General features: G+C 53.8%; 8 protein-coding genes across 8 annotated transcripts; 5 read left to right on the top strand and 3 right to left on the bottom strand.

The window, feature by feature from the left end:
- The first annotated feature begins 345 nt into the window (after window positions 1-345).
- BZA05DRAFT_45545 (DUF907 domain protein) lies at window positions 346-3,194 on the top strand. The gene is made up of 4 exons (XM_051487539.1): window positions 346-919; window positions 989-1,851; window positions 1,915-2,415; window positions 2,477-3,194. Exons 1-4 carry the CDS (start codon window positions 520-522, stop codon window positions 3,077-3,079), a joined length of 2,367 nt encoding a protein of 788 aa, XP_051339368.1. The 5' UTR covers window positions 346-519; the 3' UTR covers window positions 3,080-3,194.
- Window positions 3,195-7,837: 4,643 nt separating this feature from the next.
- On the top strand, window positions 7,838-8,206 carry BZA05DRAFT_398042 (uncharacterized protein). The gene has a single exon (XM_051483677.1). It carries the CDS (start codon window positions 7,858-7,860, stop codon window positions 8,113-8,115), a length of 258 nt encoding a protein of 85 aa, XP_051339367.1. The 5' UTR covers window positions 7,838-7,857; the 3' UTR covers window positions 8,116-8,206.
- A 575-nt stretch (window positions 8,207-8,781) lies between these two features.
- BZA05DRAFT_373563 (uncharacterized protein) lies at window positions 8,782-9,389 on the top strand (the record flags this gene model as incomplete). The annotated part of the gene is made up of 2 exons (XM_051481732.1): window positions 8,782-8,977; window positions 9,043-9,389. The coding sequence occupies exons 1-2, from the start codon at window positions 8,883-8,885 to the stop codon at window positions 9,386-9,388; spliced, it is 441 nt and encodes a 146-aa protein (XP_051339366.1). The 5' UTR covers window positions 8,782-8,882.
- Window positions 9,390-9,904: 515 nt separating this feature from the next.
- On the bottom strand, window positions 9,905-12,091 carry BZA05DRAFT_45487 (eukaryotic peptide chain release factor subunit 1). Its single transcript, XM_051487529.1, has 6 exons — window positions 11,751-12,091; window positions 11,555-11,674; window positions 10,698-11,484; window positions 10,304-10,645; window positions 10,047-10,244; window positions 9,905-9,991 (listed from the first exon to the last, which is right to left on the bottom strand). The coding sequence occupies exons 1-5, from the start codon at window positions 11,799-11,801 to the stop codon at window positions 10,240-10,242; spliced, it is 1,305 nt and encodes a 434-aa protein (XP_051339365.1). The 5' UTR covers window positions 11,802-12,091; the 3' UTR covers window positions 9,905-9,991; window positions 10,047-10,239.
- A 48-nt stretch (window positions 12,092-12,139) lies between these two features.
- On the bottom strand, window positions 12,140-12,670 carry BZA05DRAFT_398037 (uncharacterized protein). Its single transcript, XM_051483676.1, has one exon. The coding sequence runs from the start codon at window positions 12,576-12,578 to the stop codon at window positions 12,201-12,203; it is 378 nt and encodes a 125-aa protein (XP_051339364.1). The 5' UTR covers window positions 12,579-12,670; the 3' UTR covers window positions 12,140-12,200.
- Window positions 12,671-12,797: 127 nt separating this feature from the next.
- On the bottom strand, window positions 12,798-15,631 carry BZA05DRAFT_452889 (CASC3/Barentsz eIF4AIII binding-domain-containing protein; the record flags this gene model as incomplete). The annotated part of the gene is made up of 4 exons (XM_051487482.1): window positions 14,790-15,631; window positions 13,825-14,726; window positions 13,434-13,683; window positions 12,798-13,355 (listed from the first exon to the last, which is right to left on the bottom strand). Coding segments are annotated over exons 1-4 (2,103 nt in total), but the record flags the coding sequence as incomplete, so codon positions are not given.
- A 1,380-nt stretch (window positions 15,632-17,011) lies between these two features.
- Window positions 17,012-19,048, top strand: BZA05DRAFT_398033 (uncharacterized protein). Its single transcript, XM_051483675.1, has 3 exons — window positions 17,012-17,295; window positions 17,361-18,283; window positions 18,333-19,048. Exons 1-3 carry the CDS (start codon window positions 17,145-17,147, stop codon window positions 18,855-18,857), a joined length of 1,599 nt encoding a protein of 532 aa, XP_051339362.1. The 5' UTR covers window positions 17,012-17,144; the 3' UTR covers window positions 18,858-19,048.
- A 1,463-nt stretch (window positions 19,049-20,511) lies between these two features.
- On the top strand, window positions 20,512-21,679 carry BZA05DRAFT_398032 (uncharacterized protein). Its single transcript, XM_051483674.1, has 2 exons — window positions 20,512-21,487; window positions 21,541-21,679. Exon 1 carries the CDS (start codon window positions 20,628-20,630, stop codon window positions 21,399-21,401), a length of 774 nt encoding a protein of 257 aa, XP_051339361.1. The 5' UTR covers window positions 20,512-20,627; the 3' UTR covers window positions 21,402-21,487; window positions 21,541-21,679.

The following is a 21,679-nucleotide window of genomic DNA, read 5'->3' as shown; positions in this document are numbered from 1 at the left end:
CCAAACAAAAAAAACAACCCGCCAACTCTCGACGAATCCACTCCTTGAAGGAAAGGGAAAAAAAAGACTTGACTGACGAAAGGCCTGGTTTTGTTGCTGCAGCAGTAATCCAGCTGACCCCCCAACCGCTGCTCCCTCTCCACCATCATCGCTCCCAGATCTACATACATAGACTACCACGCTCTTTGATTGTTACTTTCGTCATCATTCGTTTTCTCCCCTTCGGTTGCCTTCGACGCTCGATCCAGCCTGCCGCTCTTTTCGACCGAAACCCAACCAACCTCCCGTTGCTACGCCCAAATACATACAACTACAGCTAGCCCCACCCACCTCTCGTTCACCTCGCCCGCCCAACGAACAACCTCCTGACCGCCCCCGTACTCAACCCACCCACCCCCCAATACCCCAGAAACGAGAAAGGGTTCCTTCAAAAACTCTCACAACGGCTACTTACGTTTAATCGCCTACTGGGGATAGTCCCCCCGACCCCCACTTCTCACCTTCTGTCGCTCGTTCAGCATGCTTCATTCACTATCAACAACATACTTTTTGCGCCGCTTAATACCATTCCTGTTCGCGGCCACAATATTCAGCTCCCAACATGTCGCGGCCGAGCGCATCATCCAGTCGACCTCCTTGAACCCGTGTATGGATGATTCACTCTTCGTAGCGACTCTGTTCAATATCACGTATACCCCTGATAGTGGTACTCTCATGATTAGGGTCAATGGAATCTCTTCGTTGTCTGGAAATGTCACGGCGAAATTGTCCATCATAGCTTATGGCTACAAGGCGATGGAAAGAGATCTGGATCCTTGCGGCATGGAGGGGTTCGAGGGAATGTGCCCTATGTCGACCGGTGTCATCACCCTTAATTCGCACCTCACGGTCGGCGACGGTGTTGAGAACTCAATTCCTGGTATGTCGGCGAGAGAGAGCTCCGAATATCCGCGTGCTAGCCCTGACTGATTGCGTTGGATTTGTAAAGGCATCACCTACCAGGTTCCAGATCTCGACGGTATTGCCAGGATCGAAGTCACCAGCGTCGATTTGGGGCGTAAGGTGGCCTGCGTGGAGGCGCCTCTTAGTAACGGCAAAACCGTCGATCAACACGGAGTCGGATGGGTTACCGCCGTCATCGCGGGCTTAGGACTCGTCGCATCAGCCGTCACCTCGGGTCTCGGTCACTCCAACACTGCCGCGCACGTCGCTGCGAATGCGTGCTCGCTATTTGGATATTTCCAGGCCCAGGCCATGATTGGTATGACTGCCGTCAAGCTTCCGCCGATCGTCTCTGCGTGGACCCAAAACTTCGACTGGGCGATGGGAATCCTGGAGATCGGCTTCACGCAGGATATCTTCCACTGGTACATCCAAGCCACCGGAGGAACTCCGGCGAACTTGCTCAACCGTTTGACCGAAGTCTCGGTGCAGATCGCGAAGAGATCCGTAGATGTTGGAAGCGACATGCCGTACATGATGAGTCGAGCCGCGATGTACGGATTCGCCGAAACCCGCCTCGACAAACGGAGTACCGTGAATTCGATAGTCCGCCGATCAGCAGAGCTCTATTCGAGATCTAACAACGACAATACGGCTACTGCTCAGGCGAGCGTTGTCGTTGTCTCTGGAATTGAGAGGGTCTCGTTCAAGGCTAAGATTGAAATCACAAACTTTTTTATTACGGGGCTGGTGTTCTTCGGTGTTTTCCTGGCTGCTACCGCGTTGGGTGTGTGCGCGTTCAAAGGCTTCTGTGAATTGGCGATCAAGATGAAGTGGATCCGAGGCACCAAGTTCCAGGATTTCAGGAACGGGTGGTTGACGGTTTTGAAGGGAATCATGTACCGACTGGTATGTTGTAAACTTGTATACTCCGCTTGCCGAGGGGCGACGTTGCTGACTCCATCGACCTAGGTTCTTATTGGTTTCCCCCAGATGGCGATTCTCTGTCTCTGGGAACTTACCCAGAGCGACTCTGCTGGAGCAATGGTTCTGGCCGTCTTCTTCTTCCTTTCGATGATGGGGATCTTGGGTTGGGCTTCCTGGAAGGTTATTCGCATCGCTCGGCGCTCGGTTTCCTTGCACAAAAATCCGGCATACATCTTGTACTCGGACCCCGCTGCATTGAACCGATGGGGCTTCCTTTATGTTCAGTTCCGAGCCTCGGCCTACTACTTCATCGTACCGCTTCTGTTCTACTATCTGGTTAAGGCGATGTTCATTGCCTTCGGCCAGACAGCCGGCACCGTGCAAGCCTTTGCACTGCTCTTCATCGAACTCGCCTATCTGATCGCCGTCTGCATGATGCGCCCATGGATGGACAAGAGGACCAATATTTTCAACATTTCGATTTGTGTGATCAACTTTTTGAATGTCATCTTTTTGCTGGTGTTTACCGGAATCTTTAATGCTGCAGTAAGTCGATGACCCCCTTCGCCGGTCGGTGGTGGTGAAGCGCCTACTAACGTTCCCGCAGGAAATAGTCACCGGTGTTATGGGAGTGATTTTTTTTGTCATGAATGCCGCTTTCGCTCTCGTCCTTCTCATCCTCGTCCTCGTATCCTCCGTCTACGCCCTCATCTCCAAGAACCCTGATATCCGATACCAGCCAATGCGAGACGACAGGGGCTCCTTCATCAAATCCAGCTCACAGATGACCGGCTCCACCGAATTGGATGCGCTTGGAGCTACGGCTCGTGGTGACCACAAGTCCCGCGATCTCGAAGACGACCGCGATTCTTTCGACCACACCCGACAATCGTACCACAGCGCGAGCCATGTTCCATTGCCACCATCCACGGCCAACTCGCGCGCACCGAGCAGCTACGAAGTTCCCCGTTCTCCGGTCGATACATCTGTGCCGTTCTTCCCATCGAACGGTCAGGATGGCTCGCGGAATCCGTATGGCCAGCAGGCTCCACAGAGCACTGGAGTGCCATTACTCACACCCGGAGGAATGCGGGCACCTAGCAGAGGCCCCAGCCCTTCGCCATCCCAGCGGTCGCATGGACCTTACGAGCAGCCGTCGCCGACAAGGCAGGAAGGAGGATGGAACGTGGGGGTGGGTTACGAAAAATAAGATAAGCTTGGGAGTTTGTTTGTATGTTTACTTTCATTCCTACGTAATTGTCATTCGATTGTCGGTTTAGTTTGGTTTTGGTTACATAGCTCGGAGAAACGAGCTTTGCTTTGCGCTTTGCTTTGCTTTTCTTGTTTCTTTCTGTTCACCTCCAATCAAACAAACGCGTGTGTGTGTGAAATAGAAATGGGACGGACGGACGGGGCGTGTTTACCTGTTTACCTTCCGAGTTAGTTCTCTGTGTTTTTTTTTGTGTCTTTTTTCTTTTGCCTCTTGTCGTTTTTCCTTACGGTTGTTATGTGCGTGTTTCTTTTGCCGTGTGTGGTTTTGGTCCTTTTTTTTCTCACTCTCTCTCTATCTCTCTCTCTCTCTCTCTCTCTCTCTCTCTCTCTCTCTCTCTCTCTCTCTCTCTCTCTCTCTCTCTCTCTCAGGCTGGGGTGATTTCGAAGGCGTCCAATGCATGATATAGTGAGGCGGTGAGGTGAGTAGGGGAGATGGGGAGAGGGAGGACACACTGTATATTGGTTCTGGTCTTTTTGTTTATTTATTTGGTTGGAATGGCGGGTCGGCGATCGGCTGGGGCGGGGGTGGGGCGGGGGGAGGATATATTGATTGTTTCTAAAGTTTTTGGAGGGCGGGGGGCCACTCTATCATACCGCAACTCCACATACTTTTGCTTGCTTTTCTTTTCGAATGGTACATATACTATACTATACACTCTGAATCTCTACATCTACATCTACATTCTATATGTTTTCGGGAGGGAGATGGTGTTGGAAGATGGAAGATAGGGAAGGGGGAAGGGTTAATGAGGTCGGTAGAGATGGAGGGGCGGGGAGGGCGGGGAGAGAGAGTGAATTGAAATCGATTAAAACTTTACAGTGGATGGAGGCGGCGATACGGTGGCGGGAGAGCGGTGATGGCGGTGATGGCGGTGATGGCTGAGTGGTGACATACCTGAGCCTCGTTGAGCTCAGAGCTCAGAGCCTTGCCTAGTGGCCTTCCCCTCCGATATCGCCCAGCACCGGTTCACGATTCATCACGGCGCCGACTCCTAGCGCCCAGATATGTACAGCCTCCGCTATGGCCACCTCTATTTCAGAGGTGGAGACTCTGGGGGTAGACTATTTTACAGAACTGGGCGCCGGGCTTCAGTTCCTCCATGGTGGTACTCTACAGAGGGCTCCACCTCTTGGACATCTTGGACATCTTGGATATCTTCTTGTGGGCTTGGGGTTTTTGGACTTCCTTCCCCTGGCCTAGCCTCGCGAGCGAGGCGAGGCAAGGCGAGGCTCGGTCTTTTGCAGCGCAGCCCTTGGCTTCTCGAACTCGGGCTTCTTGGACTCCCTTCCCCTGGCCTCTCGGCTCGGTCTTTGTATTGTACAATACACTCGTTCAATTGCACCGCAGCCCTTGGCTTCTCGAAGTCGAGCTTCTTAGATTGTTGACCTAACTATTGACCAGCCAACAATCACATCCCGCCGCCGCACAGCTTGGCGAGTAGGTACTAGAGTAGTATCTATGCACAGCATCCGTCGGAGCTTCCTCCGTCTTGGAGACGGAGATTTTCGGTGACATCTCCATCGGCCTCCTGAGTCCTGGGAGGCTTGGGGGGCTTGGTTCAATCGCAGCACAGCCCTTGGATTCTCGAAGTCAGGCTTCTTGGACTTCCTTCCCCTGGCCTCTCGGCTCGGTCTTTTGCAATTGTTCAATTGCTTCGCAGCCCTTGGCTTCTAGAACGAAGTCGGGCTTTTTGAATGGATTATTGACCAACCACCCGTCCACCCGTCACTCCCCGCCGCCGTCGGGATTTGCTCCGTCTTGGAGACTATGCAAGACTTTCGGCTTCTTGGCTTCTGGGCTCCTGGGCTTTCGAGGCTTCGGGTGGTCGTCCGGCTTGGGATTCCTGGGCTTCTATGTATAGGCTTCTGGGTGCTTGTCCGGCTTGGGGCTCCCTGATGGTCCAGCATCCGGGCTGTTGCCAACTTGCCAACCGGACCCCGTGGGCCATGGATTCGGCTTCATGAGCTGCCTACACGACCATTCCCGCCACGCCTCACCCGTCTCCACCGTCCCCCACCCCGCCCCCCCTTTTCGTAGAGCTTTCCCTCTCTTCGTCCAGGCTCGGATTTCTATTGCCGACATGTTTTTCGTCCGAGTCTTTGCTTCGAGAAAGGTTTTTTTTTCCTTTTCCCCACCCTGGAGATCGCACAGCACAGCACTTGCGGGGGGTCGGGGGGAGTGGAGACACGGGGGGGGGAGGATTGCGTACGCACGCGTGCAGATGTCACCCAACGCCCAACGTATGTACTCGCCTCTCTAACAAAGATAGGTACATTTAGTGGCTGAGACATGGCTGGTGTGGCTGGTGCAGCTGGGCGTGGTTTCGGCTGGGCGCAACGTGTCAGTGCAGTTGGGCGTACGTGCAAATGGTGCTCCTATTTTTTGTCGTCCACGGGAGAATTCTGTAGAGTAGATGGGAGAACACAGTACATCATGGCACCAGCAATGGCAACAACTAGGCGATGGTGGAGAACGAAAGATGTTTGTGCTGGGAGTGGGTCACCTGTTGGCGGGTTCCCGGCGCCGGAGCTGTCTTTGTTGGACTAGCTAGTACCATACCGTGCCAACTCTACATGCCGGCACACCAACCACGCCTAACTAATACATAGAGTACCGTAGGTACTCGACTCGGAGTAACGATGTTCGCCATGCAAGTTCCACTCTGGGCGTCGTCATGCCCTACGTACGTATTTGTGTTCCTAGATATGTGTGTGTGAAGGTGTGTAGTGCAGTGTACGGTTCGCGGGATGCGGTCCGCTGTGGTGTGCACTTTGTAGTACCACGCAATGCGCGCACTCTATTTGCGCTTACGTTTGACGCGCGCGAAACGTTGCGGCGCGGTGGGTGGGTGGGTGGGTGGGTGAGGTCAACTGCCGCGGCGAAGCCGAAGAATGCACACGGCGGACGGTTGGGCAGAGTAGCCGTATGTCGCTCATCGGATGCTAGGAAGGTGAATATCTACGGCCCTCCTCTCCACGCCGCATCGGCCACGGCCACGCACACGCCACGAGCTCCGCGAACGCTGACGGCAACCCGAAAACTTGCTATGGCTAAGGGTCGGTCCGGGAGGCGTTCGCTTTACGCTCCTCGCAACACGTATGTACCCCTAGGAACTCCTCACCATCGCCTCGGGATTGTAAACCCGCTCCAACTCCGAACTTCAAAGCCTTCGACGCCATGCTGTAGGAATATGGAACTCACGTCACCAAGTCAGCAGCAGCAGACGTGCATATGCACCCTTCAGCCGTACCCGTCACTGAAACTACAAGCGTAGGTAAAAAGAATGACATCGGATCAAACACGGAAGCCGAGTGATCTATAGTGATCCATAGTGAATCGTATCCTATGAGGGAGAAAGTCATACCGCAGTGGTGGGCATCAAAGCAGTTGTGTTCTTGCGCTTGTACACTACTAAATATATTCAAAGAGCTAGAGTTGTGGGATTTGCCAAAAAAAACTTGCTGAGATACTAGTATCTTTGATCGACTAGCCTTTAGTTGATCGCTCTCTATTCTGGAATTCTATATATTCTCCGTTTTTGCTATGACTCACTAATGCGCCTAATCGGGCTTTAAATACTCTGAAGCTCCGTCCTCCGTCCTCACGACGATAGCCGCAACTACAACACCACACCACACACCACATACCACACACCTCGCACAACTATAAACACACCACCCACAAACACAACACACGTAATCCACAACACCAAACTTCACCATTTCAACCTTCGGTGGCATGTTTCCTCCCCAACGAACGACATCGACATTCGGCTCCGGCGAACTTCGATATCAGCGTTGACTGAACCTTGATATTATGCGCCTGTTTCTTTTATCGATACCAGGACACCCATATATCCCAACTGTTCGTCAAATCCTCTTTCAAGCTTCAATTTCGGTGTGTATATGCCTTTGGAAACTGACGGATATCGGTGTACAGTATCGACCTCACCAGCCGAGTACGGAGGATTCCAAACCAGCTGGTCATGTGGGGTCAGAACAGCCACTGTCGCCGGCGAATTTTCACTCATTGTCCGCCAGCCCGGCAACGAGAAGGGTTTAAACCAACCTGCTATCCGCCGTTGATCATCCTTCGCACCACAACATCCCCAACACCGAATACGCAACCATGCGGCCACCAATTTACGACCACATCCCCCGAATACGGTCGAAAACACCGCCGACGCTTGCTGTTTCCGGCGCGAGATATACCAACTTCGCATTGCATCTCCTCACGGAATTCATGAACTTCAGCCAGCACCAACGTGCTGAGCTGCTAGTGCAACACGGGGAGCCTGGAAACTTACAGGTGGACCTACCTGAGGGATATTCATCCCCGTGGGCGGTAGCACTCGTCGTCCTCCGGATACTCCGGGGATGACGAGTGCTTTCCTCCACCCTTCAGCCGTGCACGCGGCCGACTTAAGGAGAGGAGAATAAGGAAAGGAGTGACAAGTTCAAAGGATCCAAGGAGGTCCCGGGGGGGGCACTGGAAGATGTTCCAGACAATGGTCCTCAGCGTTGTATCCGGTGTGGCCATGTGGTTCACAACCGTAGCACTTGCGACGAAGTCCCCACGACAATTCTGTGAATCCTCAGGTGTTGCAGGAGCTGACAGACATGCTCCATGCGCATAATCCATTGATTTAGACCTGGCGTACGGCTGGAGAAGTCTTGGCCGATAACCCAGAGCAACCTGTTGCTTTGCAGTTGCGCATGCTGGATATTACGAACCGGGATCCCAGAACTTACAATAGACCAACAGCCGATGAAATCGGTGTTTTGAGGCACGTCACCGAATTAAGCTCTCTTTATCTTCCTTTGAGATATGTGTTGCTTTTGATATACGGCGAGCAATGTTGGAGACCGGATATACCATTGAAGGACAATGAAGAAGCCGGCCCAGCAGATCGCGATGGATATGGTGTGGAAAGGGATCCCGAGCAGTTGAGTCTTGACAGATCTTACTTATGACTTTACATTAAGTGGCGCTGGCCTAATGACCGCACACCGTGTGGTCGCCACACGGGTGTTTACTAGTTGCCAATTATAAGGTATAATAGTGGAAAAATTGATTCATTTGGCATTGTCTGTGGAGTTGGCTGCTTTTTATTTTAGAGGTGCTGCTGATCATCCGGTGACCTATCCGAAAAACATACTACGGTTGAAGAAACTATGGCATTATAAATTTATGTAATCACTTGATTTCACTCGACAGGTAATCACCCAGCACATTTGCTAGATATCTTACTAGGCGCTCCAGCCAGCCGTAGAGCGCCTGGGGGTTTCCTTTGGTGGAAATGAAACCGAGCGGCCGCGGAGGAGACGGCGTGGGACGTATGCACACACGGATAGGTACTTGTAATTACCGCCATGATCGGATACGAAACGATGAAGCAAGCCCGATATTTGACTCCGCTTGGGGCGTCGTTCTTCCATGTGTATCTACGAGCTCCAGCGAGTAATTCCCGGCAGTTTTCAACCGCAATTTTGTACAAACAGCCCGGGGGCCGGGAGAGGTGATATCTCATGAGCCCCACAGTACTCTAACTAGTGTCGAAATATCCCTGAAGACCCTGACTCAGCGCCCGCGTACGTACCGGTACCTGAGTAGCGCCACTCAAGACACGCGCAACCACACGTCACGTCAAGTCGCGGTACACGGATAAGTCCCAACACGAGCTTCACGACTACCACGAGCTTCACCACCACCACCAGCAGCACCACTACCGCCCCGCACGATGTCCGACTCCGCCGCCCCGGCAGACCCCGCCGTACCCGCCGACCCCGGGCTCCTCCGGTGGACGCTCGGCTTCCTTCTCGTGGGGATGTGCTGGTTCGGCCCCCCTCCCTCCCTTCTCCCACCTTCCCCCCCACCCCACTGACCCCACCCTTTCCTAGGGGCCTCACCAACCCGTTCATCCGCCGGGCCGCCCTCCTATACACACCCACGCCCACCCCCTCTCACAACCCGATCATAAAGCTCCTGCACACAGCCCACGACCTTCTCCGGCACCCGTCGTACACAATCCCACTTCTTCTGAACCTGACAGGCAGCGTATGGTTCTTCCTCCTGATCGGGCAGGCGGAGCTGAGTCTCACCGTGCCGATCGTCAACTCGGTCGCGTTCCTGTTCACGGTGCTCGGCGATTGGTGGGCGGATGGGAAAGTTGTCGATCGCAGGACCTGGGCGGGGATTGTCGCTGTTTGCACCGGGATTGGGTTTTGTGTTTGGGGGAAGAGTTAGGGGTGGGTGGGTGGATTGATGGGGGGAGGGTGGGTGGGTGGGTGTCTGTAGGTTGGAGATGTTATCTGTCGTGCTGCTATGCTGAAGGTGCTATGTTTATGGTGGCCTGCTGAGTCTACCTACTTCTACCAACCCAACCCGCACGACACCAGTAGCTCGAGCACCCACATCACCTACACCACAGTGAACCATTCAGTCACCAATTCAGCCCTCAATCTGCCCCCGCAAGCCGAGAACATTTGCACAAAAAGCGAGTGACATTCGATGCAGCCCCAGCATACCTAGCCTACCTAGTACCTACACGGCACCTACAAGATTGGGCTTACAACAAGCGTTACGTAGTTCCTACTTGGAAGTAGTAGAAATCAAAGAAGAAAGAAAGAAAAATTTATAACAGCCGTCCATCCAACATTCAAACAAAAACCCCAGCCCAGTTACCAGTGAATCGATCGTTTTTGTTTCATGCGAAAAGAAAAGAAAAGAAAAGAAAAGAAAAGAAAAGAAAAGAAAGAAACAAAAAAAAAGGAATAGAAAAGATTGAAAAAGCAGACCCGCACCAGACCAGCCATATCGTTCGTTCGTTTTTGTTGATCCCAAACCAGACTATATCACCATCAGAATATGAGTAGAAATGGGGGGAGGAGTGTGGAAAACTGACGTATTTTCATCCTCGAACCCCGCGTATATCATCACCATCAAACACAAACCATCTTCATCGTCGTCGTCGTCTCGCCCCCTACCACCGCCGCCATCTCCCCGAAACCAGCTGCCTCATTGGGCACTGTGCGGGACGCCCTCGGGCAGATGCTGTCCGGAAGAACGTCCTCGCCATGAGCGAGGTCACAAAACCATCAATCTTGCACTCATCAGTCTCTTGAATTCCTCACTCAGCTGGGCAAAGCAAAGGGAACAAACCGTCGTAGTACTCATCCTCGTCCTCGAGGTCCTGGAGCTGTTCAAAGTTGACCTTATACCGGAGCATAGCGCCGATACCACCGAATCCCTTGACGAACTGATTTCCCTCCGAGGAGCGGTCCGAGACGAACTCGAGCGTGGCACCAAAGTCCTTGTACTTCTCGGCGAGCCACTCGAGGAACGGCATCTGCTCGATTACTTCCATCTCCTGGCCGGTCTCCTTGTCCATGAACTGCTCGCGGTTCTGCTCCTGCAGCTTGGAGGTGTGCAGGATTATCTCACCACCGGTGGACGGCTTGAGCGTCCAGCGGGTGATGTCCAAGTTCTCGAAGACGATCAGAGCTATGCACCATTAGTAAAAATCCCTAGGTGGGGTGCAATGAGGGGCACATACTCTCGGCGGCACCCAGCTCCAGCGCCTTCAAGGTATCGTCGATACCGTAGCAGACACGTCCGCTGTCCTGCGAGATCTCGTCAAAGTACTTCTGGATGAGCTTCTTCTCCTGGATGAACTTGACGTTGCTCAGAGTCTCGGCCGCGAGCTCGATAGCCTGGTTGAATCCGTTCTCTCCACCATAGGAAACATCCACCACCTTGATGATCTTGACCTGGAGACGACCGTCAAACATTTCGGACTGCGCGAGCTCACTCTTGAAGTCGGCGGAACCGGCCAAGATGAGTCCCTGCACGTTGACCTTATCGTTGGTGATAAAGTTCTGAACCGCGCACTCGGCGACCTTGCGGACGTAGTTGTGGCGCTTCTCCTCACGCAGACGGGCGAAACGCAGCGCGGACTGACCACCACGACCGTGCTTCTTGGGGAGATCGACGGTGAACTTGTGGACGATCTCACGGGTGTTTCCACTGAGGGTACCGAAGAGCGCACCATTTCCGTCCATGATGATGAACCCGAACTTGCTGTCGGACTCGAGCAACTCCGAGAGCGCCTCAGTGTGGAATTTGTTGTCGCAGAGATACAACGAGGTGTTGATCGGTTTGAAAGGCTCGAAGTCGATGTTGATCTTGCGCTCCTTACCCTCGCTGGTGATGATTTCACCACAGTAGACGACGAGTCCATTCGGCGGGACCTTCGGGTAGAGCTTGAGGCGCTGCTGGGTGGAGGTGATCGCCGAGAGGACCGACAGTCGGTTGACACGCGACTTGATGTTGGAAGCCGTTCCCTGTCACACCCGGTCGGACCGTCAGCACACAACAAGTGGCAACAACTCTGAACCGGACAAGGTTTCTCACGAATTCTTCAGCCAACATCTTCGCGGCACGAGAGATCTGGTCCTTCGGCGGGATAATGAGCGAAATCATAGAAGTTCCATTTCCTCTGGCCTCAGTGAGGCGCTTGATGAGCTTCTTGACCTATTTCCCCAAAGCTGAAATTAGAACCCCACTAAACTATTCACGTGAAAGACAAGACTCGCAGGGACCAACGCACCTTCCAGATCTCGATATTCTTCTCAGCATCGTTACCGGCGGGAGCAGACATGTTGGCGGCAAAACTGGTGAAGGTGGGCGTGGGTGTGCGGAGAGAAGGTAGTGGTGGGGGAGGAGGTGGTGTTAAACTGTCGGAGGTGTCGAGGACCTCACACGATCAACGGTCGGGGTATCACGAGTTTGGGGGAAGAGAGTAGTAGCAGGTAGCGGGTGTTGAGTGAATAAATGAAAAATTGTGGGGTAGAACGGTAAGAAGATGGAGTGGGGAGGAGCAAGGTGAAAAGATTGCTAAGTTATGGCAGGGTAACTTGACGATGATGCCAAACGAACAAAGTGTGAGTGGTGTCGGGTCAAGATGATGAGCTTTTAAACTCTACCTTCAGCGATCGACCCTGACCGCCTTCAAAAGCACACTTCGCTGAGTCAGGATACAGCGGTGATAACCAAAATGCTATTTGTGGAGCTCTGAGTGGCACTCAGAGTGAGCTTTCATGATTATTTGCTTTCTCCGCCGTGAACCGTCCGTCCGGCATCTCATCAAGAAAAGAGAAAAAAAGAAAGAAAAAGGAAAAAGGAAAAAACCCCCAACCTGCCAAACAAAAAGACAGAAAATCGCAATCGGAGCGAACACAGAAGAAAGTAAGAAGGACATGGAAAATAAATAGGAAGACCGATAAATGATAAAAACCAAACCCAACACGAGACAAGAAAACTCTGGCGAATAGAGAACGAAAATGCATAATATCATAAGGTCCCTAATTTCAGAGTGCAAGTGAGCAGCCTCAACTGGAAACATCAAAAACAAAACAGCGTATCCCGTACGGAGCATTGACCAACCAACCCACACCCATCCGACCCACCCAGGAAAAAAAACGAAAAAAAAACGGAAAAAAAACATGAGAATACTATCAAGTCGAGAGAAGCAGGAAGAAAGGAAAAACCCGAGTAACGAAAGAAAGAGAGAGAAAAAAGAAATTACTAGCATGTATCACCTGCAACTCCCAAACAGTCTTTCCTACTACGATGGGTAATACCCCGCTGCCTGTGGCGGGTAGTAGTACATCGTCCCACCCACATTTTGCCCCTGGCCATCTGGTCCTGGCGTCATCGTCATGACGGGCGCATCGGCGTAGGTCGGACCAGGGGCCGGTGGGTACTGATAGTACGTGGTATTGGGATCCCACGTCGAATAGTAAACCATTCCGTTGCTCTCCTGGGCGATCGTCGTTGGCCCGGATGGCCCAGGCGGAGCCGGTCCTGGAACCTGCTGAAGTGGCGGCGGCGGTTGGTGTGGCTGCATTGACTGAGGGATGTAGTGGTTTGTTGGTCCGTTGGGCATGGGCGATGGACCGGCGACGTATGGTGGTGGCGGAGGGTGGAAGACCCCATGATGTGGCTGCATCGGAGCATGCTGAGGATGGGGCATAGGATTCTGCTGCGGTGCGTGTGGAGGAGGGTACTGCTGATAGTAGGGTTGCTGCTGCTGCGGGTAGGGGTTGGGCTGGAAAGGTCTTGCATGGACAGCCTCCGGAATTTGCGATAGTGGAGTCCCGGGTGCCTGTGACGTATATGATGGGTGCCGATTATGTTGTTGCATGTGCTGGGGCTGTTGGAGATTCTGCGGGTTTTGCGGGTGCTGCTGTGGGTGCTGCGGGTGTTGCGGGTATCCGTTTGGTGCCATCACAGGAGTCCCGGAAGGCACATGATCGGTGTAAATGCCGCCACTGTAGTTGCTGGGAAAGTGCATGACCGCCGGTGAGTCTATTTCGGCTACATTGACAGCCTTTTGGGGCCGAGGTTGATACATCGGAATCTTCGGCGTAGCACGAGCTTCGCGATATGGAGCCGGAATCATCGCAGGAGTGTACGAAGGAGTGTAAGAGGGCGGCGGTTGCTGAGTTGCAAGCCTGGGAGTCGGTGCGTGACCTGCCTGGCTGGATGACTGTGCTGGAGCACCAGAGACCGACGGAATAGAGTTTGGAAGCCTGACAACTGGCTTGCCTACCGCATCCTCACCTTCGACCACTGTCCTGGTCTGTCCATCTTCTACGTGGGCTTGCTGTGGTGGTATGGACGGGTGCATGGCCTGTGCCGGCGTGTGGTGGCGCGTATCGTATACCAGTGATGACCGCCTCGACATATCAACGGAAGGCGAATAGATGGTCGACCCGCCGCCGTAGAAACTTCGGCCACCTTGTGAATAGCCACCCCGTCCCCTGCCAGCAGCACCTCTGATATATCCCGACCCGCCCGGCCGCATCGCCCGTGGAATGAAGATGAACGACCGTTGCACATTCGGGTAGATGTAACGAACAGGACTCTCCGGAAGTGCGATTCTAACGGGCTTGTCTCGGCGAAGCGGCGGGCGGTGGAACGGCAGGCGGGTGTAAACTTTGCATGGAACCTCGCTGAATGTGATCGGCGCCTTCATACCGGGCAGATTGACCTGAATCTGCACAGTCCCTTTGTGCAAAGTCCGACCAAAGCTCCTAGGTTGATCCGGAGCTCGCTGACGACCGGCAGCAAAGTTGTTATTGTTGTTGTGACCTTGATTTTGCTGCTGTTGATGAGATTGCGCCGAAGCTGGAGCAGGCCTCTGTTGTTGCTGCTGCTCAACCTGAGTCTCAATCTGCTCGTGCATGTCGTGAAGCCATTCGCCGGCGAGCTCGGGCGGTGGTGGCGCTTGATGGTGCGGTTGGAACTCTCTGTTCCCGAAGCGACCGCCCCTCCCTTTACCGCCAGGACCGAAAGGCCGGAACCCATTACCGCCGGCGTTGTCGCGGGAGTCATGCATGAAGAACCGGCCTCGATTGGGCACAAAACTCGGATCCTCGGCGCGCCGCTTTTTGTATTCCTCGTGTTCTCTCTGCCTCCGCTCGTACGGCGTCAAGTGCTTCTTAGGTTCCTGTCGCTGTACCTCTTCCACCACCGTCTCTTCCACCTCCCCATCCACCGTTTCTTCTTCTTCCTCTTCTTTCTCCGGTTGAGGCTTAACCTGCCCTGTAGTCGCAGGCGCCTTATCTCTGACCTCAACGCTGACCCGCTTGCCGTTCGCAACCGTTCGCTCGCGTCCCATTTCCTCGAACTCCACCGTCTCAGCCTTGCCCCCGTGGGGGGCAATCCCATTAATCATCAAATCGGTATCCGTCCTCTGTTTAGTCGCCGGTTTCTCCACCGCTGCTTGCCGCCCCTCACCATCGGATGCATCCTCAAATTCATCGTCGCTCTCGCAATCACTGAACCCTTCTTCCTCGCTCAGACCGGAATCATCGCTGTAGGAGTCGTCCGATCCTACTGTTTCGGCATCATCGTCTTCCTCGTGTGGGTGACCGGCGCGACGACGGAGGAGCCGGGCGGGCTTGCGGCGGGCGGCTTTGGTGGGTGGTACAGTAGTCGTCGTGGTGGTGGAGGGCGTGTCGGCAGCGGCAGGCATGCTGTTACGGCGTGTGGGTAGGTGGACGACTGATCTATCGGAGAGAGAGGGACCAAGTGTCGTGTGTTCGTGGGTGTATATGTGTGTGTGTAAAGGAGAGTTGAACGAAGGAAAGCGAGTAAGCGGGGGAGGGGCGGTGCGGTTGTTGAGTTATATGAATTCAGTTGGAAGCGAAATTGATGCTTTTGATTGAGAGAACCTGGTTGGACAAGCGCGGGAGGATTTTGGGTTGCAGATTGATTTGAACGAGACTCAAAGAAAGTAAAGGGCAGAGGTAACTATGCCGAAGGAATCGATGGGAATCCAAGCCAAAGCCAAATCACAAAGCCACCCGATCGGAACAAAGCCTAACCGGATCACAAGTGTACGGGTTGGAAAATTCGAGCAGGCGGGACGAGAGACCGTGGTATCGTAGGGTGTCGTGGCAGGGCAGGGTAGGGCGGGGCGGGGTTATTGGGTTTCGATGGGGGCGGATGAAGTGGGGTGGTGTTTCGTAACGTCGTCGTCTAGAGTAGGTAGTGAGTGAATGGGTCGCGTGAGGTGGCGGTAGAAGTTGATATAACAAGCAAGTAGACCTATGTGGGAATAGGCGGCGGCGGTGGGGGGAGGGAGTCTTTTTTTTTTTTGGCGAGTTTTCTTTGTAGTCAGCGGCGGTGACGATGACGGTGACGGTGGTGGTGGAGTGGGTGATGGGCGGGGTTATCTCAACGCGAGGCGGGTGGGGTATAAAGGTAGGAGGAGGGGGAGGAGGTGGTGGAGGAGGAGGAGGAGGTGGTGGAGGAGATTGAAGGTGGGAGCTGGGTCACTTTGAGGCGGGCGGGTAGAGACGACGATGGTCGTCGGTGGATGTGGTCGTCGTCGGTGGTGATGGTTGTCGTTGGGATGGAAGGGCTGAAGATGGAATTTTTAGAGTTATCCCGACAGGCGTGTCTGCTGTCTCTTCTGCTTGGTGTTGTTTGGGCGGAGGAATCACAACGAACTCTACGCTTTCGCACATCCATATTCTCCATATGGGCTTCCCATCGTGTCTTTCTTCTTCTTCTTCTCCTTCGTCTGTTTCTCCAGCAGAGAAGACTTTTTTCGATACCTATAGCCGCCACCTTCAATAGGAACAACGAACAGCCAACCAAACACATCCGAATATCTAACACACGCAAACAAGCAAACCGCGACGGACAGACAGACAGCATTTCTCTCGTCGAGGTCCAGATAATCCATACTCAGCGCTTCACCTGCTACGACAGCGAAGCCCGAATTCCCATTGTCTGGCAGACTGTTTCATGACCACGCACGCACCACAGCACATTCCTCATCCATCCGGAGAATGGACGGACGAAAGGATGGTCACTATCGTCGTCGTCGTGGCAGGGGCAGGCAGGGCAAGCAGGGGGCACGTCGAACAGTTGTCGAAACCGAAGTGCTGTCTGCCGTCGTCTATCTACACCACTCTAGAGGAGACGGGCAGACGAATAGAAGTGTCGTTACACGCAGTGCTCACACGTGCTGTTACACACGCATGCCCCGGTTAGCTAAGCTCTTGTTAGTGAGGATCCGTGAAGCATGGGGGAGGAAACGAGGGATGCCCTTCCCTTGCTAGGGCTCGCAGTCAGTGCCAGCGAAGGGAGTAAGTGTGTTTCCGGAAAAGCTCCTGAAGATTTCCATTTTCGATTTTCGAGATGCGGAAGGTGAAGGGTTCCGTAGAAAAGAGATCCGCAAACGCCGTGGTTAGCAGCTATCGACATCCCTAGCACATGGTGTCGAACGTTCCACAGATCAGTCCCACTCCATAAAGGCGTTGGTCGCGCTGATCTGCACTTCACTCTAGAGTACCTGAATAATCGACTAGGCTCGTACGTATCGAAAGTACCTGACCGCGTCTTCCCGTGTCCAAACGTGCACGTCTCCACCCCCCAGTGCCCCGCCCTAAAAACAATATTTTAACCTCAGCCTTTCTTGCCCGCCATGACATCGTCGCGGCCCCGCCAGCAACAACATCAACGGACACCGTCACCACCTCCCGACAAAGATCAACAGCTGTGGTTCTACCAGTCCGTAATGCCGCTGCAATACAACCTTGTCGAGCGCATCCGCGTCGCGTTCGAAGAGAACCTACGTACGAGCACCCTTCCACCTTGTGCAATTGCGGCCAGCTGACAAACTTTGTCGGGCTCGCCGTAGCGGAGCAAGGCCTCGAGATCTTCGACTCAGTGGTCTTCAGCGGCTTCTCTACGCCCGGCGAGCAACCCACGCCCGGGCTGATGCCGCCGCCGACGTTCCTACGCTTCGTGATAACGCTGATGGCGCACCCGTTCCACACCACGCAGCTCCGCAAAGGCATGCTGCCGTCCAAAGCGCCCATCGCCGCATACATGCTCGTCCACCGCATCATCAAGATCATCGGCCCCGTCAACGCCTCGCTGGACAAGATCTGGGTGTTTGACCGCGGCCGCCGCTCCGTCCGTCGCGGGAACCGCGAGAACCGAGAGCTGTCTCCCAGCGCTGATGACGCTATCTCCGGCGAACTCGCGAATGAGGAGAGTCTGTTTTCGCGCGTCGAGGATGTGTGGGATGTGGTCGGCTGGGCGTTTACGTGCTCTGTGCTGCACCCCGCCAGGTGGACGTGGTGGGGGAATGTACTCGAGTGTTTGCTGCTCACGCTGGAGACGGATTGGGACTATAGGCGGGAGAAGTACAAGAATGCGGGGGAGAAGGCGGAGAGGGTTCTTAGGGAGAGCATTGCTGTCAAGATGCTGCCCGAGACCCGTGGTACCGGCGGATATAGGCGGGTTGTTCGGGCGATCCTCGCGAATGGAAGCGCGAAGGCCCAAGAGTTCCATCCGGTTTGGGAGGACGAACTGTTCGCGCACCGGCCAAAGAAGAAGGGCCAGAGAACTCTCGGCGGGTTCATGGGTGAGTTCGGTGATGACGAGGAGACAAAGACGCCAAAGAAAACCGACAAGACCCTGGACGAAAACGACGACCCGCTGGATGAAGACGACGACATCGACATCGACATGTCCGACGCCCCACCAACACCCAGCACATACGACTCCTGGGGCGGTGTAACTGCCTTCAGTCTCCGCCAACGCTTCCTGACGCTTGTGAATCCTCCCTCCCCCGCGTGTGCAAATAACCCCACTAACCCCGCAGCTCTCCGACCTCTCCACGCACGGCCAATTCATAGCGACGGAGGACCTCTACCTCGAGTACAAAAATAACATCTCGCACCTCCCTCTCTCCTCCTTCTCCCTCTTCTTCAACACCCTAACGCCCGCGGGCCCGGACTACCGCGGGCTCTTCACGCAATTCATCCTGGAGCAGCACCTATCCACGTCGCGGACGCGCCGCGACAGCGCGCTGACGCAGGACCTGCTGGTGCGCCACTACCTGCCGTACCCCGCCAACACCATGGCGCTGCTGGATAACGCCAAGGTCGCCGTCGTCCTCGAGGCCCTGATGCGCCTCATGCTCAAGTGCGAGTATATCGTCTACACCCCCGAGTTGGACGCTGCGGTCGAGGCCGGCATCGCCGCGAGGGCGAAGAAGGCGAAGACCCCCGCTAGAGGAAAGGTGCCGCCGGAGGAGGTGCTGGCGACGAAGTTGCTCTGGAACGTCGCCGAGGAGAGTTTAAGGATGATGGTCAGGATGGTGAAGGCGAAGGAGGTGAAGGCGTAGGCGTGCTGGGAGGATTTTTCTAGCTAGCTATCTGTGTACTTACGGAGTTCGGTTTTGGTTTGGGTTGGGTTGGCTTTTGGTCGTGAGATTTGCTCGTACTTACTTACTTACTTACTTGGGTATTGCTTCCCCTTCCCCTTTGTTGCGGTGAAATGTACAATACATGCGGTTCTTCATCTTGAGTAATGGAGGGATGAAAACTACACACCTCGTAATGGGGGGACGAGTGATCGGAAGGTGACTTCACGTCAACCCAACTGTAAACCCCCGGGTTCTCTTGAATCTTGAATCAATCAAGTTGTCAGCCGGCTTGTTCGTAAGTACTTCGGCAGAAGATACTTACTTCTTACACGGTAACATCTCTCATCCAGTCTCCAGAAGTTAGTACGGTAGGTATCACTCAATGTCACTCTCTCCTAGCCTTCTAAGATCTAGGGCCCACTTTGTATAGATAAAATCATCGTCAATTCTTAGTATCAATCCTTCAATCCCTCAATCCCCCAACCATGACAAACATAGCATGGCGACCATTAGAATCTTGGCCGCCATTTCTATCCCCATTTGTATCCCCATTTCTATCCATCTCCCCCCATCCCCCCATCATCCACCAGTCACCTCCCTCTTAACCGTATCATACATCTAAAACAAGCAAATTCTACACCCCCGAATCTATAGCCCCTCATTATCAATCTGCCCACCATCAATATTTCTCGATCCACTACCTCCACTGACCGCCTGATTTTTTTGTGTGTGTGGAATCAATCCACCTAAAAGCAAGAAACCCCTTGCAAAAGAAAGGAAAGGAAAGAAAGAAAGAACGAAAGAAGGAAAAGAATAGTAGTACACATCAGAGCAAAAATCATATTCATCTATGTATCCGCCATGATACTTCGTTCAATGCAGGCAGGGTATCATTCATCAATCATCGTGATCGTTCGTAAGGAAAACAGGGACAAGACAAGACAAAAGGAAAGGAAAGAAAAACCAGGCAGCTAAAAGAAACAAGCATGCATGCAAAACACCGTGAACCATGAGACCGCCCCTTCCGGAAACCCAATGCGCAGACGAAACAGTAAGCAAGCAAAGGAAAAGAAAAGACGAATGCCATCCTACCCAATCAAGCCAAACAAACCAGCTTTTTTTTTCTTCGAAAATCAAAGGATAGAGAATGGACCGACCAACTAGCGAACAACAAGTAATGCTTTGGGCGAAAAAATTACAGGTATTCGTGGTTCATTTCGTCTTGGCCGGTGCCTAACGATAGAACCAGAACTTCTTAGTGGGCATGCCGTCTCTGGAGTGCGGAAGCTGATGGTTGGGATAGTTCCTGAGCGGCCTCCAGTTGAGAGAAGCGCTGACGTTGTAGTCCGTGGGGACGTTGGCGTACATTGGAGTGGAATCCAAACCGGCAGCTTTGGCCACGAGCTCGACCTCAATCTCGTCGGGGCATACCTCGGAGATCGAGTCTAGGTAGCGGCGGTGGGCGGCTTTGGACATCTCCTTGCATTCGTACGCACGGAACATGGAACCGGCGATGCGCTGAGAGAGGACTCCTAGATCCGAAACGTACATGTGGTCGGTGCCGTTGGCGTTGGTGGAGACGAAGGACCACTGCGAGGCGACTTGGTAGCGTTTGAAGCCGTGATCCTGCGGGGGCCAAACAAGGTAAGAGGGGAGGTATCCAGACTCTTGAAGATAGACGAGGTCGACAACCAAGCTGCTGTCAAATCCAGCAGGCGTGTGGCAGTAATCTAGAATATCGACGACCAGATGACGATAGGTAGGATGGTATGTTGCCACGACCGTGTACTTATCGCAATTGATGGAGTCTGGTACCAAAGGACGACCCAATCTCGAGAGCGGGGCTCTATACCCAGCCGGGGGAATCAGAGCTGTGAATATCGAGACGAAAGACGAACCCGTGGGTGCGGTTTTGAACGTCGAGACACGGTCCACCACACCTGGTCCGTCTGGTCCAACCGGCGGCGAACTGTCGCTGTTTCTGCGACCCCGTCTCAAGTTGAGGTGGTCAGCGATCATGTCACTGATGATCTCATCTCGATCCTTGTTCTGGATGCTGGAGAGTATCGTCATTGCACGGCCATCCCACTTGGGCTTCTCGCCATGTGGAGGAGTGTTGTCCGGTGCATTCTGCTTAGGGGGTCTATCCGGCACACCGTCGCTGGAAGTAGCCGCAACACCGCCACGAGTAGCTCCGTATCTCGGGATTTCCACTGTTCTTATCAGCTCCTCGGTCATTGGAGTTGTCTGGCCACTGTGAATGATGGGCGGCCGATTTCTGGTTCCTCCCTTAGCCTTGGAACGGGCCAGATCTTCCTCTTGTTTGATTTTCAGGATGTCCCGTTCGTACTCGACACGATGGCGAGCGAGCATTGTCTCCAAGATTGCTTCAATCTCAACATCGGTGGGCTGTTTACCTGTGGGGGTGGTGGGACTCGAGGCACCCGGGGCCGGGCGAACTTGTCCAACAGCAGCACCGGTCGGGGTAATGTCGTTGTCCTCATAGGGTTCGGCATCATCTGACAAAGAAAACGGAGGGATCTCAGGCAACAGTTCCTCCGAGGGCATTCTGAGCCGCACCGGGGGTGGATCACGCTTTCCGGGACTCTCTAGTTTTTGTGAGACATAATCGAGTGAGTGAGAAAGAGCGCATGTTACATACCTTCTAGAGCTGGAATCATCATCTGCCGCCGTACAACCTGGGATTTTACCGCAGCTGCCTCCACCTTGCGAGTGTCCTTCAGTGACAACTCACTACCAACTGAGCCATCCGAGCCCTCATCGTCGGAGCCAAAAATAGC

Source organism: Tricharina praecox (assembly GCF_024521635.1).
Source record: "Tricharina praecox strain CBS 144465 chromosome Unknown BZA05scaffold_12, whole genome shotgun sequence".
Taxonomy (NCBI): domain Eukaryota; kingdom Fungi; phylum Ascomycota; class Pezizomycetes; order Pezizales; family Pyronemataceae; genus Tricharina; species Tricharina praecox.
The sequence above is the reverse complement of the archived record's forward strand: the minus strand, read 5'-3'. Positions and strand labels throughout refer to the sequence as shown.

Coding starts and splice junctions, on each gene's coding strand:
- BZA05DRAFT_45545 (XM_051487539.1), top strand. CDS start 520: ATGCTTCATTCACTATCAACAACATACTTTTTGCGCCGCTTAATACCA. Junction 920..988: donor TGTTGAGAACTCAATTCCTG/GTATGTCGGCGA, acceptor GGATTTGTAAAG/GCATCACCTACCAGGTTCCA. Junction 1,852..1,914: donor AGGGAATCATGTACCGACTG/GTATGTTGTAAA, acceptor CCATCGACCTAG/GTTCTTATTGGTTTCCCCCA.
- BZA05DRAFT_398042 (XM_051483677.1), top strand. CDS start 7,858: ATGCTGGATATTACGAACCGGGATCCCAGAACTTACAATAGACCAACA.
- BZA05DRAFT_45487 (XM_051487529.1), bottom strand. CDS start 11,801: ATGTCTGCTCCCGCCGGTAACGATGCTGAGAAGAATATCGAGATCTGG. Junction 11,675..11,750: donor AGAATATCGAGATCTGGAAG/GTGCGTTGGTCC, acceptor TTGGGGAAATAG/GTCAAGAAGCTCATCAAGCG. Junction 10,646..10,697: donor GGAGCTGGGTGCCGCCGAGA/GTATGTGCCCCT, acceptor AATGGTGCATAG/CTCTGATCGTCTTCGAGAAC.
- BZA05DRAFT_398037 (XM_051483676.1), bottom strand. CDS start 12,578: ATGCTCCGTACGGGATACGCTGTTTTGTTTTTGATGTTTCCAGTTGAG.
- BZA05DRAFT_398033 (XM_051483675.1), top strand. CDS start 17,145: ATGACATCGTCGCGGCCCCGCCAGCAACAACATCAACGGACACCGTCA. Junction 17,296..17,360: donor CGCGTTCGAAGAGAACCTAC/GTACGAGCACCC, acceptor GGCTCGCCGTAG/CGGAGCAAGGCCTCGAGATC. Junction 18,284..18,332: donor GCCAACGCTTCCTGACGCTT/GTGAATCCTCCC, acceptor CTAACCCCGCAG/CTCTCCGACCTCTCCACGCA.
- BZA05DRAFT_398032 (XM_051483674.1), top strand. CDS start 20,628: ATGACGATAGGTAGGATGGTATGTTGCCACGACCGTGTACTTATCGCA.